The following is a 17,108-nucleotide window of genomic DNA, read 5'->3' as shown; positions in this document are numbered from 1 at the left end:
CTTAGTGACGTCATGGTGACGTCGCCGTGACGCCGAACGCACCTCCCCCTTGAGGGAGGGATTGTTCGGCAGTCACAGCGACGACGACGACCAGGTAAGTGCGTGTGACGCTGCCGTAGCAATAATGTTCGCCGCGGCAGCGATCACACGATATCGCATGCACGAAGGGGGTGGGTGCTTTTGCGTACGATATCGCTAGCAATGGCTAGAAATATTGTAGCGTGTAAAGCCCGCTTAAAAGTAGCTCCAATATCCAGATAAAAAAGCTTTCCATCCAGGCACTATAGGAATTTTTGTCTATGACCATGATAACTTAGCTAGCCGCACAATGGCCTACTGCTTTCACCACCAACCTCTCAAAATACATGCACAATAATTAGGACAATCATTTGTCTTTATCATCACCTGATTTTGGGAACATACAGGCTCAAATGCACAGGACTTTCTGGGCAAGCTAGGCATTGGATAATGGCAAGAACAATGGATGCTGGGAAGAGAAAAGGGAGCTCCAAAATCTACAATGCTAGAAGAATGCTGATGGCTAGTTGGGTGACAAGGTACAGAGTATAAGAATATGGAAAGGTTTTGGATATATTAGAGTAGTATGTGTACCAAAAGTTTGAACTTAATGTGGGGAATAAGGGCAGTAAGACCATCCCTTTCTAAATGGAAAAAGCTGAGCAGAAAGATTTATAGTTTTTTTTTTAAAAAGATTCAGCATTATTTGTATTTTATTACTTGAAATCTCTAGAGTTGTATGTAGGAGTCCAGTGGGTGGTCCTACTCAGTGATTGACAGTCTGACCTGTATGACTGGACATGCAGAGATAGCTGTCCATCACAGAGAATCACTGGAATCCTAAGACATAAACACTAGGGAGTTCAATGAATAAAATGGAAGAGTTACTGAAACTTTTCCTGCAAAAATGTTTAGCAATCTGATCATCTCTTCCTAGTCTATAACATGCTGCCCAAAGGTCAGACAGCATTTTAACAAGACCGGATTCCTTTAAAGGACAGGTACCCTTTCAGAGAAGCACAAAAGAGAAAATCTTTTAGAACTGAGAATTAGTCACACACATTAATTAATGCAAACATGTTATATATCTGAATCCAATGTTATTTGTCACTTAACATATGCATTACTTCACATTCAAGCCCTAGCTCAGAAAAAGAAAAAAAATCAACGTTTCAAGGAACTCGCCACTTTCTTCTTCTGTGTGTATTCTGCTTACAAAAATGAGGATATGATTTTGGTAAGGACCAATATACTTTTCATATAGACACTTGGAAGTGCAGTGGAGTCGAGACAATGTAATACAAAAGAAGTGGTAGGCCTTTGTTAGAGTATTTTCGATATGGCTATAGTACTGTGTATTTGCTTTGTTTTACACTTCATAGGAAAAAAAAATAAAAAAAGAACAGCACACACGCCTCCTGTATTGGCAGTATAAGAATTGGATTTGTCAGCAACATTGTTTCTCCCTTGGGCACCATTATTGGCTCAACCAGTCAGCCTAAAACCTTTGGCAATCCCTCTAAGGCTTGTACACCTCTTTTGAGATCCAAAGCTGCAAAGAAATATTTTGCTCAGATCTCCTAAACATGAACACACTGGAAACGTTAAAACCAGATGATTACAGCTTTGCGGCTAAATCAAATGCATACCCTCCACAGATGGAAAATCCTCTTCATTTCCTTGTGTGTTGCGTCCAAGAAGAGGTAAGGCCTTGTTGGCCAATTGTTGTCTATAGGAGATACTGAGGGAACCTTGTTCTTCATTTCCAAGAAATATTTTTGCATCTGTGATAAAGATAAAAAAATAATAAGAAGTAGGAATTTGACAATATTGGATAATCTGCTTCAGCATACAAGTGATAGAAAAAAGTAACCGTGAAATCTCTCTCCCCACATCATTTTCAGAAGAAATGCATAAACTATTAAATTTCTATACACTTCCATGCACTTCTGTAAAGCTTCTATAAAATTCTTGAAGACTATAAAAACTTTACATTTCTGCCCATCTATTCTCTTTAGGTTGAATTATCTCCTGAGAATCCCTATTGTTCTCATCGTAGACCGGTGGCTCAAGAGCCAAGCATGGCATTAAAGGGATTGTCCAGACCCACTGACCCCCCCCCACCCCCATTTTTTTTTTTAAAGCAAACTCTAGCGTTCTATAAAAAAAATCTCAAAAGATTAAGCATACCGTCATTATCTATACCCCACTTCTTTTCTAATGCTACCCAGGTCGTATATCAGTTTTCCAGCCAGACTGACATGCGATACAGTCACATGCTCATGGGGCTGGAACAGAAAGCCTTGAATATTGTGGAGGGACCCAAGAAGCTTAAGAAAGGGAGTGGCAAAATTCGGTAAGGTGAGTAAACCCATATGATTATGTACCCTAGAATTGTGTAGCGATCATCATAATCATTAACCTGTTTTAAAAAAAGTCCGTAGTTGGACGATTGTAAGATGGACCTTGGTCTGAGCTAAGAGTAGACAAGAAACCTCTCCACTCCAAGAGGAATAAAATACTTTATATCTTTAGATTCAGAATTAGTGAAAGGTTAATGTAAAAAATGTTCTGCAACAATAAGACCTATAAAGTAGTATCAATTTCTTCTAGAACGACTATTATTAGTTAAACATAATGTAACTTAAGATCATAATCTATGGAACTCTACTAAGTGGTCAAAGAGTAGTAAAAACTATGCCAAAATGTGAATCTCAATACTACACAGCCTTTAATTGCTTGGACAATACACATATAACACTATGAGATCTCCAAAGCTTGTATTGAGCTCCTTTTGAGATTTTTAACGCAATCAGCCTTATTATTATCCAAATGACCTCAAACTATCTGGGGAGGAGAAATCAGATACGTTAGTAACCACCAGCCCATTTAAGAACACTGCAATATCAGACTTTCTTAGCTAGTTAAGTTTTAAAAACAGTTCAAAAATTATCCCTTTTTAGGGACAGAAGCCTGCTTTGCTTATTTTTATACACAAGTGGTGAAAGTAGAAGAAGTTGTGGCTTTTTCATGTGGATCGAATGAAATTTATTTCTGTTTGGGGAGTTTCAAGGTCTTTGTTGTTTGCTAAATGAAAAAGCCATAGAAATTATTTTAGGGAGCAAACGTGCTGTGTTTTTTTTGTATTCTTCAGCAAGTCTGCTATTCTAAAAAGCACACAATTTTGCTAATGAAGGAAAATGCTGAAACTAATGCTTAAGACAGAGGAGTATTAAATGGTGTGTCTTGATTTTAGTGCATCAAGAATGATATAAAAATGGTACTCTGCAGGTTCTGTACCTCCCTATCACTGTTATTCACGGACTTAAATCACCACTCCCATTGTCAATGTTTTTCAGCAATGTAGCTGGACAACGCATTCTTACTTAAGGCATTATATTCCAATCTATAATGATGAGCTTTGACCTCCTATCAATAGGAAAATCCTAAAATGGGTGGTGCTTTCCATGCCTTCATCTTTTATAGTCCCCCCTGATTGTGCTAGACCATGTGATAAGACATCATAGGGAAGCGTGCATTTCTGTGCCTGATATCATTAACCTGGTTTCTAGCTGAAACATTCTTTGCAACATGTGAAAAAGTGCTGGACATTTTTATTTTCTTGATCCTAGCGAATTAAATTGGAAACTGTTCAAATTGAAATGAATGTGTAAATTTCATGGCATTTGAATCAGAGTGGATCAGTCAGCTCAGCTTTAGTAGTTGGATTTCTATAGGTAAAGTACACATACAGTTAGGTCCAGAAATATTTGGACAGTGTCTGAATCTTCGTGATTTGGCCTCTGCATGCCGCTATTTTTTATTTAAAATAAAAAAACTGAGATGCAATTGAAGTGGAGACTTTCATGTTTAATGAAAGGGGTTCAACAAAAATTTCCTGTGAAATGTTTAAAATTTGCAACCATTTTTCTACAAAGTCTACTCATTTCAGGGGCTCAAATGTAATTGAACACATTAACTTTACCATAAATAAAATGGTAATTTTTAATACTTTGTAGAGAATCCTTCGCAAGTAATGACTGCCTGAATTCTGGAAGCAATGGACATCATCAAACTCTGGGTTTCCTCCTTTGTGATGCTTTGCCGGCCTGACTTCAATTGTTGCTTGTTTGTGGGTCTTTTTGCTTTAAGTTTTGTATTAAGCATGATGGGGTTAGGATTTGCTGACTACCTTGGCCATTGCAGAAAATTTCACTTCTTTGCCTTAAAAATCTCCTGTGTTGCTTTTGCAGTAAGTTTACTGTGAAGCAACGTCGAATCATCTTGCTGCATTCAGTTTAATATGAGCAGAAAGTTAGCCCTGTACACTTCAGAATTTATCCACCTGCTTCTGTCTTCAGTCACATCATCAATAAACTCTCGTGTCTCGGGGCCATTGGATGCCATGCATACCCGACCATCACACTGCCTCCACCATGTGTTACAGAGAATGTGATATGCTTTTGTGACACCCTGGCGCTGCCAGGTGATCACACAGATTAGGCCCCCGCTCAACACCTCCCCTCACAGGGTTACACACAGCTGACCTGAAACCCTAGTCACCCCCCTCAGGGTAGGACAGGCACACCACTGGGTGGGACCAGGCGGATGGAGAACGCCCACCTGGGGGTCTGGAGAACCCGGGGCGGGAAAAGGAGTAGTTCACGTTTAGAGCTCAAGTGGCGTAGTGGTGGAGGAGGTGAAGCTCAAGAGCAGAGAGCAAAGGCGTCGGGGTTGGAGCCCTGGTGCATTGGCTAGGTGGAAGACGGTGGTCCGTGTCTAGCAGGAGATGGGAAGACTGCAGCCGGAGATCCGAGGTGGACCGGGGCAGGGTTGGAGCCCGCCGGTACCGATACCGGAGAACCGACCTGGAAACTGTGACCAGAGGGGGTACTTGGACCCTGAAGCCAGGACCGGAACAAACGGCCTACCTAATTAACCAATTGAGGGCAGGATTATAGGTCCTGTCCCAACCAAAGTCCCAAAAGCAGACAACCACCCACAGAGAGGAATAAGGCATTCGCCAGGGCCCGGTAGATCCCACGAGTCAGAGTCAGCGGCCACGGCTCCCAACAGTAGTACCGGGAGCAGACTCCCGCGTTCCACACTGGGAAGTCCACCACATCACAACACAGTGCAGAGGAAAGTGACACAGACCACCAGCTCGGGTGGGGGACCAGAGTACACCCGGCTGCGGCGGTTGGCCACCAGCACCTTGGGTAACCACTGGACTTGTCTGATTTCTTTAACCGTGAGTAAGCTGAGACTCCCTGGACTGACCAGGCAGGCCGGCCCCTGCCATCACCGTCCCCTGCACCAAGTCACCGGGTCCCGGGGAAACCATCCCTACCCACGGAGGAGTTGACAACCAGATGCCATCCCATCGCCCCGGGTGTCCCACAATAGCAGCGGTGGTGCCATGCTTCACCACACACCGTGGGTGGCGTCACAGACTGACTACGGCAAATCCCGTACAAATACGCCTTTCTTTCATTTGGAGTGTCTGTGTGACACACTGCGGGTTCGGATCCGAGCAGCCCGGCTGCTACTGACGTGGGGGCAGCACACTTTGTATCATGAGCCGTTCCAAGCTATCTCCATACTTTCTTCTTCCCATCATTCTGGTACAGGTTGATCTTAGTTTCATCTATCCATACAATGCTTTGCCAGAACTGGGTGGCTTCTTTAGATTTTTTTGGCAATGTGTAATCTGACTTTCTATTTTTAAGGTTGATTAATGGTTTGTACCTTATGGTGAACTCTCAGTATTTTCTCTCATGAAGGCTTCTTTTTATGGTAGACTTAGATACTGAAACATCTACTTCCTGGAGAGTGTTTGTCAATTGGGTGGATGAGGGATTTTCTTCACCATGGAGAAGATAATGCGATCATCCCCCACGGTTGTTTTTTGTGGATACCCAGGCCTGTTTGAATTCCCAAGCTCCCAGTGCACACTTTTATTTTATTTTTTTTGCACAATGCACCAAGCAATTTATTTGTCCATTCCTAACATTTCTGCTTTCTCTCTAATGGATCTCTTCTTTTTCTTTTTCAGAATAATGAGGGTCTATTTCTCTTGCATTCGCAGATCCTTTGACCGCATGGTGTGGGTTTACATCAACAGCATGCAAATGCCACACCTGGAATCAGCTCTAGACCTTTTACCTGCTTAATTGTTTATGTATTAACGAAGTAATAGCCCATGAAGCCCATTAAAGAGCTTTTCGTTACCTTTAGTCCACCGAAAAAGATACAACTACATAATAAAGAGCTGTAATTACTAAAACCTTACTCCAATTACGATGTGAATACCCTAAAATTAAAGCTGAGCATCTGCAGTTTAAGCCTACATTGATTATATAATTGTATCTTAAATATGTTTTGGTAAGCAGGTAAAATGCCAAAACTTGTGTCATTGTCCAAATATTTGTGGACTTAACTGTATAACATAAATAAACACATGAGGTAAATAAAAATCTACTCTAAGCTAGGGTTAGTATGCATGGTATAGAATACTCACTATTCTTTGTATTGTGAACTTATAAATCTTCTTTCCAGCATTGGCACGGAAAAATTTCCGGTATTCTCTACGTACCTAAGTATAAGAAAAATCAAAGTTAATGGAATTTTTATTTCAGAAGCACCTAAGACCACACAGATTTCTGGGAAATAGATTTTAGGAACACAAATTGTTAGTTGCAATTTACTCTATCATACTACATTTGTCACATAAAACAATACATACACAAAACAATAGACATAAAAAGGTTGAATTTCATGAATGATGAATGTAAACTGATAATACTTGGATTTGATTATATAGCTGCAATTAAGCATTTAAGAATGAAAACACTGAAATGACTTTAGATGCCAGAGTAAAGCCCAGTCTTTAAAGCCATTGTTTGTACCAACTGTGGTCTTTTTTGTCTTTTTTTTTATTCTATAAGAACACATTGCCAAAAAAGTAAAACTAATGTTTGGGAAAACTACTGACGTTTTATGGAAAGTGAAGTTTAGAAGTAATCTGTAAATATAACACACTCTCTCCCTTCTTTCATACTATAACCACATAGTAAAACCAAAATGCAAATCCAAATTAATGGAATTCCAGAGCCGAGGTTTAGGAAACCAGTGATTGGCAATAAAAACGGACAAAAACAGAAACCAGAGTAACGCAAAAAAAACAAAAAAAAAAAACAAAAAACGACACCACTATATTCATTGGATGTCCCATCTTGCTTCAACTTTTTACATTTTTTTATTTAGATTGTTATATTCTATGATAATCCATCCATGTTTACAGGACCCACATAATCCTGAATAATTCACAATAAGTGATGCTACACATGAATTTTGGGTACACTTCAAATATACACAGCCATATAAAAGTGATTGACAGGCATGGAAATAAAACACATATACAGTGAGCAATACAATTACTGTATGGGCAGGACGCTGGCTCAATAATTTGCACTTTTGCTTTCCAGCGCTAGGGTTTTTGATTGAAATTCAATGAAAGACAACAACATCTGGATGGGGTTTGTGTGCTCCCCCTATGTTTGCGTGGGTTTCCTTTTACATTTCCAAGACATACTGATAGGAAATTTAGATTGTGAGCCCAAATAGAGACAGTGAGTGATAAAGTCTATAAAGGACTGCTTATATATGTTGGTATATAGGTAATAGATGCCAATCAAATACCACCAAATAATTGTGTAGAACGACATTAAAAAGTAACATTAAACAAGTAAAATAGTAGTTTATATAGATATTAGTGTATCTCCATAATAGTTACCACAATAAAAATGGTCAACATTTTTCCCTATAGGAAATGAATGACGTACGCAAAAGATTTAATGGCCTATCCCTAGACAGATATCAGCTTCTGCACCATGCTTAGAAGTATGCAAGAACCACAGCCAACAGCTAGACATGGACAGGAAACAATCAGAGAGATTGGGTTAGTAATAAATTGATTTTACATCGGTAGAGGAAGTACCTTCAGTCCAAGCCAGTAAGCCCAAATGACTGCAACTGCATGCTTACGCCTAGCCTCCTCCTTCAAGCGTTTCAATTCCCTTCGAGCCTAAAATGTTTAGATATTGAGTGGAAACATAGCTGGAGGCAGAAAGAAAATTCACCAGAAGAGAACTTCCCAAATGAGAAAGTATTTCAGACATAAGGAAAGGTCTGTAAGTATGTAATAAAAGAAATAAAATCCCTATCTGGATGCGAGGTTGGAGACATGATGCACTAGTCAAATATTTTACTTTAAATAGATTATTTGGTATTTTAGACTGATGGCCTATTCTTAGGCTATGTTCACACAGGGCTTTTTTGGTAATTTTTTTTCCTGACCAAAACCTGATCCTGTGGCAGGAAATCTCCTTTGAGTCATCTGCATTTTTGGTGCGTTTTTGGGGCGTTTTTCATGCATTTTTAGTGGTGTTTTTGCTGCAGATTTGGTCCGGATTTGCTGCTTTTTTCTACAAAATGGGTTGTATCAATCAAAAAATACAGCAAATCTGCAGCAAAGAATTGACATGCTCATTCTTTAAAAACCTGACCAAAAACGCAGGTATTTGACAACACAGTCAGGAAAAAAACCTGATGTGTTGGTGTGTGTGTGCATGAATTTCAGAAATCTCATAGACTTTGCTGGGACTGTAAAAAGCAGCTTTATATTATCATGGATTTGCATAAAACGAAGGCAAATCTGCAGCTAAAAAACGCAGCAAAAACTTACCAAAAAAGCCCTGTGTGAACATAGCCTTAGGATAGATCCTCCGTACCAGATCAGAGGGCAGCGACACCTGTCAATCAGCTGTTATCAGTGCTAATGACCGAAAATAACCTCTTAAAGAGCAGAACTATATAGCTTTGTCAACTATATTTGGTACTGCTGATCCACCCCTATAAAAGGTATGGATGTGCCTAAGGGTATGTGCGCACGTTGCTTTTTACCTGCTTTTTACCTGCTTTTTTGCTGCTTTTTCTTCTGCGCTGTTTAATGCCAAAATTGATGTGTTCTTCTATTCAAGCAAAGTCTATGGGAATTTGGGTTTCTTGTGCACACTATGTTGTTCAAAATGCTGCCTTTTTGTGGCAGAACTTTGGTCAAAAACTCAGCTTTTCAAAGAAGCAACATGTCAATTGTTTTTGCCATTTGGGTTTTGCACTGCAAAGCTGAGTTTTTGACCAAAGTTCTGCCACAAAAAGGCAGCATTTTGAACAACATAGTGTGAACAAGAAACCCAAATTCCCATAGACTTTGCTTGAATAGAAGAACACATCCATTTTGGCATTAAACAGCGCAGAAGAAAAAGCAGCAAAAAAGCAGGTAAAAAGCAGGTAAAAAGCAACGTGCGCACATACCCTAACCCAACCACGGCCAATATATAGAGGCTGGAACTGTGTAGTTTCTCTCGACTGTTGAGCACATCCATTAAGTAGAGAATCCGGCACTCAAGGTTTTTAGATGAAGTGAAAGATTTTTTTATTTTAACAGGCGTGAAATTTTGTGCGACAATCAAACAAATAACATTTTGGTCACGTTATTTGTTTGTCACACAAAATATCATGCTGTCACGCTTCCCGGTCCCCGGGCCCCGCACTCCGGTCCCCGTGGTCCGCTCCCCGGTTCCCGCCGGCGTCCCCTGCTCACCACCCCGGCCCCGGTCCCGTCCTCCTTGCCTGCACCCTCCTTGTGTCCTGCTCCCCGCTCCCGGCGCTCCTCTGCGACATGGGACACACAGCCGGGCGCTCCTGCTTCCTCCTCACCGCTTCCTGGACTGGCTTCTGGCACACGGGCCTCGCGCATGCGCATTAGAGCGCGCGCGTGGTCATTGACCGTCTCTTAAAGGGCCAGCACCCAGAAACAGGATATTGCATAGACAGGTACAGGGTATATTAGGGTTCTCTTTCCTGGTGGGCGGGGCCTGTTCTACGTGTTTAGCAAGCTAGTGTTCAGGTCCCCGTATTGCTTTACCCTGTGCTTTGCCCTGTATTAACCCTGTCTGTCTCGCAGAGCCTGTCCTGCCACGCCAGCCGCTCCGAACCAAGTCCATCCCTGGACCCTGACGGTGACTTCGGCGGATGTTCCACCACCTCTGCAGCTCCACCAGTCTCCAGTCCCTGGCTCCGTTCGGTGACCCGCCCCATCGCTCAGCAGGTTCCGGATTCCGCCTGACCCTACAACCCGGCCTCGGACCCTGAGCCTCGTCACCCGGACTACCGTCCAGAACTCCGTGGGTTCAGCAACATACACCTTTCCTGCTCCTCTACGGACTGTCTGGCTACCAATAGTGCTTCGGCTGCCGTGCATCAGGACCCTCTGGCGGGGTGACCGGCCTGGCTGCCTCCTCAGGGGAAATCGGTGTACGGTCCAGTGCTTCCACCATCCGGACGTAACAGCTAGAACAGGCCATGGATCCCGCCAAAGCACTAGCGGCCTTGCAGCAGGAACTCGTACGACAGCGCGAGACCCAGACCCGCATGCTGTCCTTCATGTCTTCTGTGGATACCCGCCTGAACACGCTATAAGCAACGGCCACGTCCTTGGCATCTCAGGTGTCCACTGTGCAATCCACGGCCGCAGCTCCCTTGGCAGCCTCCTCGGATACTTCCAAACTTTGTTTGGCCTCACCACCCCGGTACGCCGGAGATCCCAAGACCTGCAGGGGATTCATAAATCAATGCTCCCTCCATTTCAAGCTGCTGCCGCACCTTTTTGCCTCTGACCAAGCCAAGGTCACGTTCATGATGTCCCATCTAGAGGGAGAGGCACTGGCCTGGATGAACCCCTTGTGGGAGAAGGAGGATCCGGTAACCGCCGACATCCAGGAGTTCCTGCAGGCTTTTCGTGGCACCTTTGACGAGCCCGGACGCGCCTCCGCGTCTGCCTCTTCCCTCCTCCGGCTACGTCAGGGGACTCTGACGGTGGGCCAATATGCTATACATTTTCGCACCTTGGCTTCGGAATTAGGGTGGAACAATGAGGCTCTAACCGCCGCCTTCTGGGAAGGACTCTCGGGTCGTATTAAAGATGAGCTGGCTGGTCGTGACGTGCCTTCCACCCTGGATGCCCTGATTGATCTAGCGACTCGAGTGGATCTTCGCTTTCAGGAACGAGCCAAAGAGGTGTCCCGCGAGAGGCGTCCGATAAGGCACTCCTCCCCACCACAGAAGTCCATCGCTCCCCAGTCGGCGTCACCTGGCGCGTCTACCATCGAGCCCATGCAGATTGACCGCCTGAGGCAGTCTGAGCAACGCAGAGCAGAACGACTAGCAAAGGGTCTCTGCTTCTACTGCGGTGATGGCACACACCTGCTACGCTCTTGTCCCGAGAAGCCGGGAAACTCCAAAGCCTAGGCTTGGTAGGAGAGGCCACCCTAGGTGCTGGGACTCTCTCAGACTCCGTTACATGGACTGTTTAAGTCACTACAGAAGAGACCCGGTTCACAGCAGAGGCGTATCTCGATTCCGGAGCAGCAGGCAACTTAATCCAGCAGGCCACAGTGGATAAGTACCAGGTGCCTGTTCTCCCACTAGAAAAACCGCTGGTGATCGCCTCTGTAGATGGGAGACCCCTCTCTGACACCGTCTCACTGATCACCAAGCCTGTGGACTTACGGATCGGTGCCCTGCACACCGAGAAGATCACCTTCTACGTCCTCCCGCGCATGTCTCATCAGATCCTGCTGGGACTCCCATGGTTACGGGCACACGAACCGTCGGTCAGCTGGAGTACAGGTGAAATTACCCGATGGGGCTCCTCGTGTCACGAGAGATGCCTGAAATCCATCCAGCCCATCCGACGACCTACGGTTCCAGAGTCTCTACCAGGACTGCCTTCTGCCTACTGGTCCTTCTCGGACGTTTTTGATAAAAAGGAGTCGGAGGTACTACCGCCTCATCGTCCCTACGACTGTGCCATCGATCTATTGCCAGGAACTACGCCTCCTAGAGGAAGAATATACCCCTTGTCCCCTGCTGAAACACGGGCCATGTCTGCCTATATCACCGAGAGCCTGGCTAAGGGCTTCATTCGGAGATCCTCGTCCCCTGCCGGAGCAGGGTTTTTCTTTGTCAAGAAGAAGGAGGGTGATCTGCGCCCTTGCATTGACTACCGGGGATTAAACCAGATCACCGTAAAAAACAAATACCCTCTGCCTCTCATCCCCGAACTATTCGATCGGCTCCGAGGAGCTCGTGTATTTACCAAGTTGGACCTCCGTGGGGCCTATAACCTGGTTCGCATTCGCTCTGGAGACGAATGGAAGACCGCATTCAACACTCGGGATGGGCACTACGAGTATTGTGTCATGCCCTTTGGTCTGTGTAATGCTCCGGCAGTCTTCCAAGAATTGGTAAACGACGTGTTCAGAGATCTCCTCTATGTCTGTGTCGTGGTGTATCTGGACAACATCCTGGTCTTCTCTCCGGACCTACAGACCCACAGAGAGAACGTGCAGCTAGTGCTCCAAAGGCTTAGAGAGAACCGTCTGTACGCCAAATACGAGAAGTGCGTCTTTGAAAAGTCGTCCCTTCCCTTTCTGGGTTATGTAATCTCGGACACCGGCCTGCAGATGGACCCCGAGAAAGTGTCTTCCATCCTCAACTGGCCTCCTCCATCCGGACTGAAGGCTATCCAACGCTTCCTTGGCTTTGCGAACTATTATCGGCAATTCATCCCGCACTTCTCTGCCCTGACTGCACCCCTCTCTGCCTTGACCAAGAAGGGAGCTAATCCTAAGGACTGGCCACCGGCGGCCGATGCCGCGTTCTGCTCATTGAAACAGGCGTTTGCTTCCTCCCAAGTTCTTCATCGCCCTGAATTGAACCGACAGTTCACCTTGGAGGTGGATGCCTCCTCCTCAGGGGCCGGGGCAGTGTTGATGCAGAAATCCTGCTCCGGGAAGATGGTTACATGCGGATTCTTCTCCAAGAGCTTCTCGGCACCCGAACGCAACTACACCATCGGTGATCGGGAGCTACTGGCCGTCAAGCTGGCCTTGGAGGAATGGCGCTACCTCTTGGAGGGAGCTGTATATCCTGTGATTATCTACACGGACCACAAGAATCTGGAGTATCTGCGGTCAGCCCAAAGACTGAACCCACGACAAGCCCGCTGGTCCTTGTTTTTCGCTCGTTTTGATTTCCAACTCCATTTTCGGCCCGCGGACAAGAACATGCGGGCAGACGCCTTGTCTAGGTCCTTCGTGCCCATTGAGCTGGAGGAGGAGACGTTCCAGCCCATCATCAGCCCCAGTAAAGTCATTCCGGTGGCTCCTGTCGCTCTGACTCAGATACCCCCTGGGAAAACCTATGTCTCTGATACTGACAGACACAGAGTCCTGCAATGGGGCCATGCCTCAAAGATCGCCGGCCACGCTGGTCAGAAGAAGACGTGGAGTACGATTGTCCGTCACTACTGGTGGCCGTCTCTCCGTAAAGACGTCGCAACCTTCGTCTCAGCCTGTTCGTCCTGTGCCCGGAACAAGACACCCAAGCACCTACCATATGGACGTCTTCTGCCTCTGCCCATTCCTTCCGTTCCGTGGCAACATATTGCAATGGACTTCATTACGGACTTACCCTTATCCTCCGGACACACAGTCATATGGGTTGTGGTGGACCGTTTCTCAAAAATGGCTCACTTCATTCCCATGGCCGGGCTGCCCTCTGCCCAGGAACTAGCCGACTCCTTCATACAACATATATTCCGATTGCATGGCTTTCCCGCACACATTGTGTCCGACAGAGGAACTCAGTTTACTTCGCGCTTCTGGAGGGCCCTCTGCAAACATCTGGGAGTATCTCTGGACTTCTCTTCAGCCTACCATCCTCAGTCGAATGGGCAAATGGAACGGGTCAATCAGATCCTGACCTCCTTCCTGCGCCACTACGTTAATGCCCATCACGATGACTGGTCCGCGCTTCTTCCTTGGGCTGAGTTCTCCCACAACCACCACATCAGCGAGTCCACTTCCTGCTCTCCCTTTCGAGTCGTTTACGGACTTCAGCCTTCTGTCCCATTGCCAGTATCCTCGGCTTCTGACGTCCCGCAGCAGATGCTCTGGTCCAAGACTTCTCAGCCATATGGAGCTCTGTCAAGACTTCCCTAGAGCGTGCTTCTTTGCGGATGATGAGACATGCAGACAAACGGCGCCTGGATCCCCCGTGTTTCTCTCCTGGTGATTTGGTCTGGCTTGCATCCAAATATGTCCGATTGAAGTTGCCATCGTACAAGTTGGGTCCTCGTTACATCGGGCCGTTTAAAGTCATCAGCAAGATTAATGCAGTCTCCTACAAGCTGCAGCTCCCGGCCACGATGCGGATACCCAACTCCTTCCATGTCTCCCTGCTCAAGCCTGTTGTCCTTGGTGCCTTCTCCGCTGATGCCGGTACTGCTCCTCCTCCCATCGCTGACGATGACATCTATGCGGTAAGGGATATCGTGGCCATGAAGACCGTGCGAGGTCGGCAATACTTCCTGGTGGACTGGGCGGGGTATGGTCCCGAGGATAGGTCCTGGGAGCCCCGGGAGAATGTTGGCACTCCTCTGATACGTGCCTTCCTGTCCCGGTTGCGGGGAGGGGGGCGTGGGGGAGGGGGGTACTGTCACGCTTCTCGGTCCCCGGGCCCCGCTCTCCGGTCCCCGTGCCCCGCACTCCGGTCCCCGTGGTCCGCTCCCCGGTTCCCGCCGGCGTCCCCTGCTCACCACCCCGGTCCCGGTCCCGTCCTCCTCGCCTGCACCCTCCTTGTGTCCTGCTCCCCGCTCCCGGCGCTCCTCTGCGACATGGGACACACAGCCGGGCGCTCCTGCTTCCTCCTCACCGCTTCTTGGACTGGCTTCTGGCACACGGGCCTCGCGCATGCGCATTAGGGCGCGCGCGCGGTCATTGACCCTCTCTTAAAGGGCCAGCACCCAGAAACAGGATATTGCATAGACAGGTACAGGGTATATTAGGGTTCTCTTTCCTGGTGGGCGGGGCCTGTTCTACGTGTTTAGCAAGCTAGTGTTCAGGTCCCCGTATTGCTTTACCCTGTGCTTTGCCCTGTATTAACCCTGTCTGTCTCGCAGAGCCTGTCCTGCCACGCCAGCCGCTCCGAACCAAGTCCATCCCTGGACCCTGACGGTGACTTCGGCGGATGTTCCACCACCTCTGCAGCTCCGCCAGTCTCCAGTCCCTGGCTCTGTTCGGTGACCCGCCCCATCGCTCAGCAGGTTCCGGATTCCGCCTGACCCTACAACCCGGCCTCGGACCCTGAGCCTAGTCACCCGGACTACCGTCCAGAACTCCGTGGGTTCAGCAACATACACCTTTCCTGCTCCTCTACGGACTGTCTGGCTACCAATAGTGCTTCGGCTGCCGTGCATCAGGACCCTCTGGCGGGGTGACCGGCCTGGCTGCCTCCTCAGGGGAAATCGGTGTACGGTCCAGTGCTTCCACCATCCGGACGTAACACATGCCTGTTGAAATAAAAATTTCTTTCACTTCATCTACAAACCTAGAGTGCCGGATTTTCTTCTTAAGTGATTACGGTACTGGACCTTCTCCGAGCACCAACTATAAGGACGGGAGTGCCGTATTTCCATAATAATACTTGTTGCGCACATCCAGCTAACAGTGGCACTAACAGCTGATTGTCAGGAGTACCAGTAGTCGTACCCCAACTGATCTTATATGGATGACCTATCCTAAAAATAGGCCATCAATATAAAGTACTGCACAACATTTTTTCATTACCTGCAGGATACTATAAGTGATTAATATGTGATTGCTGAGGGCCCTACCACTGAGAGGACCAAAGAGAGGGGATGCTTGAATGGAGAGAGGGTAACACAAATGTTATGCAGCTCCATTTACTTCTGTTAGGCACACAAAAATGTCAGAACGCTGTACTCCGCCACATATTGAGCGTCTGGGTGCATGCATCTCCATGACTTTATTGAAATCATGTAGAGGGTGGAGAATGTGCCCTTGGGACCTCCTATCTAGTGAATGGCAGGGCCCTGAACAATCAGACATATAACCACCAAAACTTAATCGGTGTTAATACCAATAATGCTCCCACCCAAAAAAAGATTATGTACTGGAGCAGCATATCTATACAACGGTTCCACTGAACTACACGTCCATCACCAAAGGATCCTCCGATTCTGCAGATGTATTTCAGTGTAACCAGTGGAATTCCTCATATCGCAGCCGATGTCAAAATGAATCGTATTACAGAGATCTAAAAGCCATATTACAAACTTTAGGGTACGTCCAAATTTGCCACTTTCTTCACTGTAGGTGGAGGAAATTCCATAAATTATCATCCACCATTCTAACATTTTATGCCCAGATAATCCAGATCCAAATCGGCTGTAAATACATCTTGAGTAGACGTACCCCTAGTCTTTTTCTGATTTTGGCAATACAGGACAAAACCCTCAGATTGTCCTTTGTAGAGTTTAGTTGTAGTATCAAGATCTGTAACTATGGCACAGTATCAAGAGAATAGATATTACAGTACCGTATTTTTAAGACTATAAGACACTTTTTTTACTTCAAATTTTGGAGGAAAGTGGGGGGGGGGGGGTGCGTCTTAATAGTCTAAATACAGTGCCTACAAGTAGTATTCAACCCCCTGCAGATTTAGCAGGTTTACACATTCGGAATTAACTTGGCATTGTGACATTTGGACTGTAGATCAGCCTGGAAATGTGAAATGCACTGCAGCAAGAAAGAATGTTATTTCTTTTTTTTATTTTTTTTTTTAAATTGTGAAAAGTTTATTCAGAGAGTCATTTATTATTCAACCCCTCAAACCACAAGAATTCTGTTTGGTTCCCCTAAAGTATTAAGAAGTATTTCAGGCACAAAGAACAATGAGCTTCACATGTTTGGATTAATTATCTCTTTTTCCAGCCTTTTCTGACTAGTTAAGACTCTCCCCAAACTTGTGAACAGCACCCATACTTGGTCAACATGGGAAAGACAAAGGAGCATTCCAAGGCCACCAGAGACAAGATCGTGGAGGGTCACAAGGCTGGCAAGGGGTGCAAAACCCTTTCCAAAGAGTTGGGCCTACCTGTCTCC

General features: G+C 46.1%; 1 protein-coding gene across 3 annotated transcripts in view; it reads right to left on the bottom strand.

Annotated features, from left to right (window-relative positions):
• MYO1B (myosin IB) overlaps positions 1-17,108 on the bottom strand; it is a 362,240-nt gene that overhangs the window by 19,723 nt on the left and 325,409 nt on the right. For 2 of the 3 annotated variants that reach the window (XM_075317858.1, XM_075317859.1), the window contains 3 exons: positions 8,018-8,104; positions 6,539-6,613; positions 1,668-1,802 (listed from right to left, as the gene is read on the bottom strand). In XM_075317858.1, the coding sequence (XP_075173973.1) occupies positions 1,668-1,802; positions 6,539-6,613; positions 8,018-8,104 (297 nt within the window). The remainder of the gene's footprint in view (positions 1-1,667; positions 1,803-6,538; positions 6,614-8,017; positions 8,105-17,108) is intronic. The other variant, XM_075317861.1, reaches the window with a different exon arrangement.

This window comes from Anomaloglossus baeobatrachus, chromosome 7 (assembly GCF_048569485.1).
Source record: "Anomaloglossus baeobatrachus isolate aAnoBae1 chromosome 7, aAnoBae1.hap1, whole genome shotgun sequence".
In the NCBI taxonomy this organism is placed as follows: Eukaryota; Metazoa; Chordata; class Amphibia; order Anura; family Aromobatidae; genus Anomaloglossus; species Anomaloglossus baeobatrachus.
Note: the sequence above shows the minus strand (reverse complement) of the source record. Positions and strands in the feature narration are given on the sequence as shown.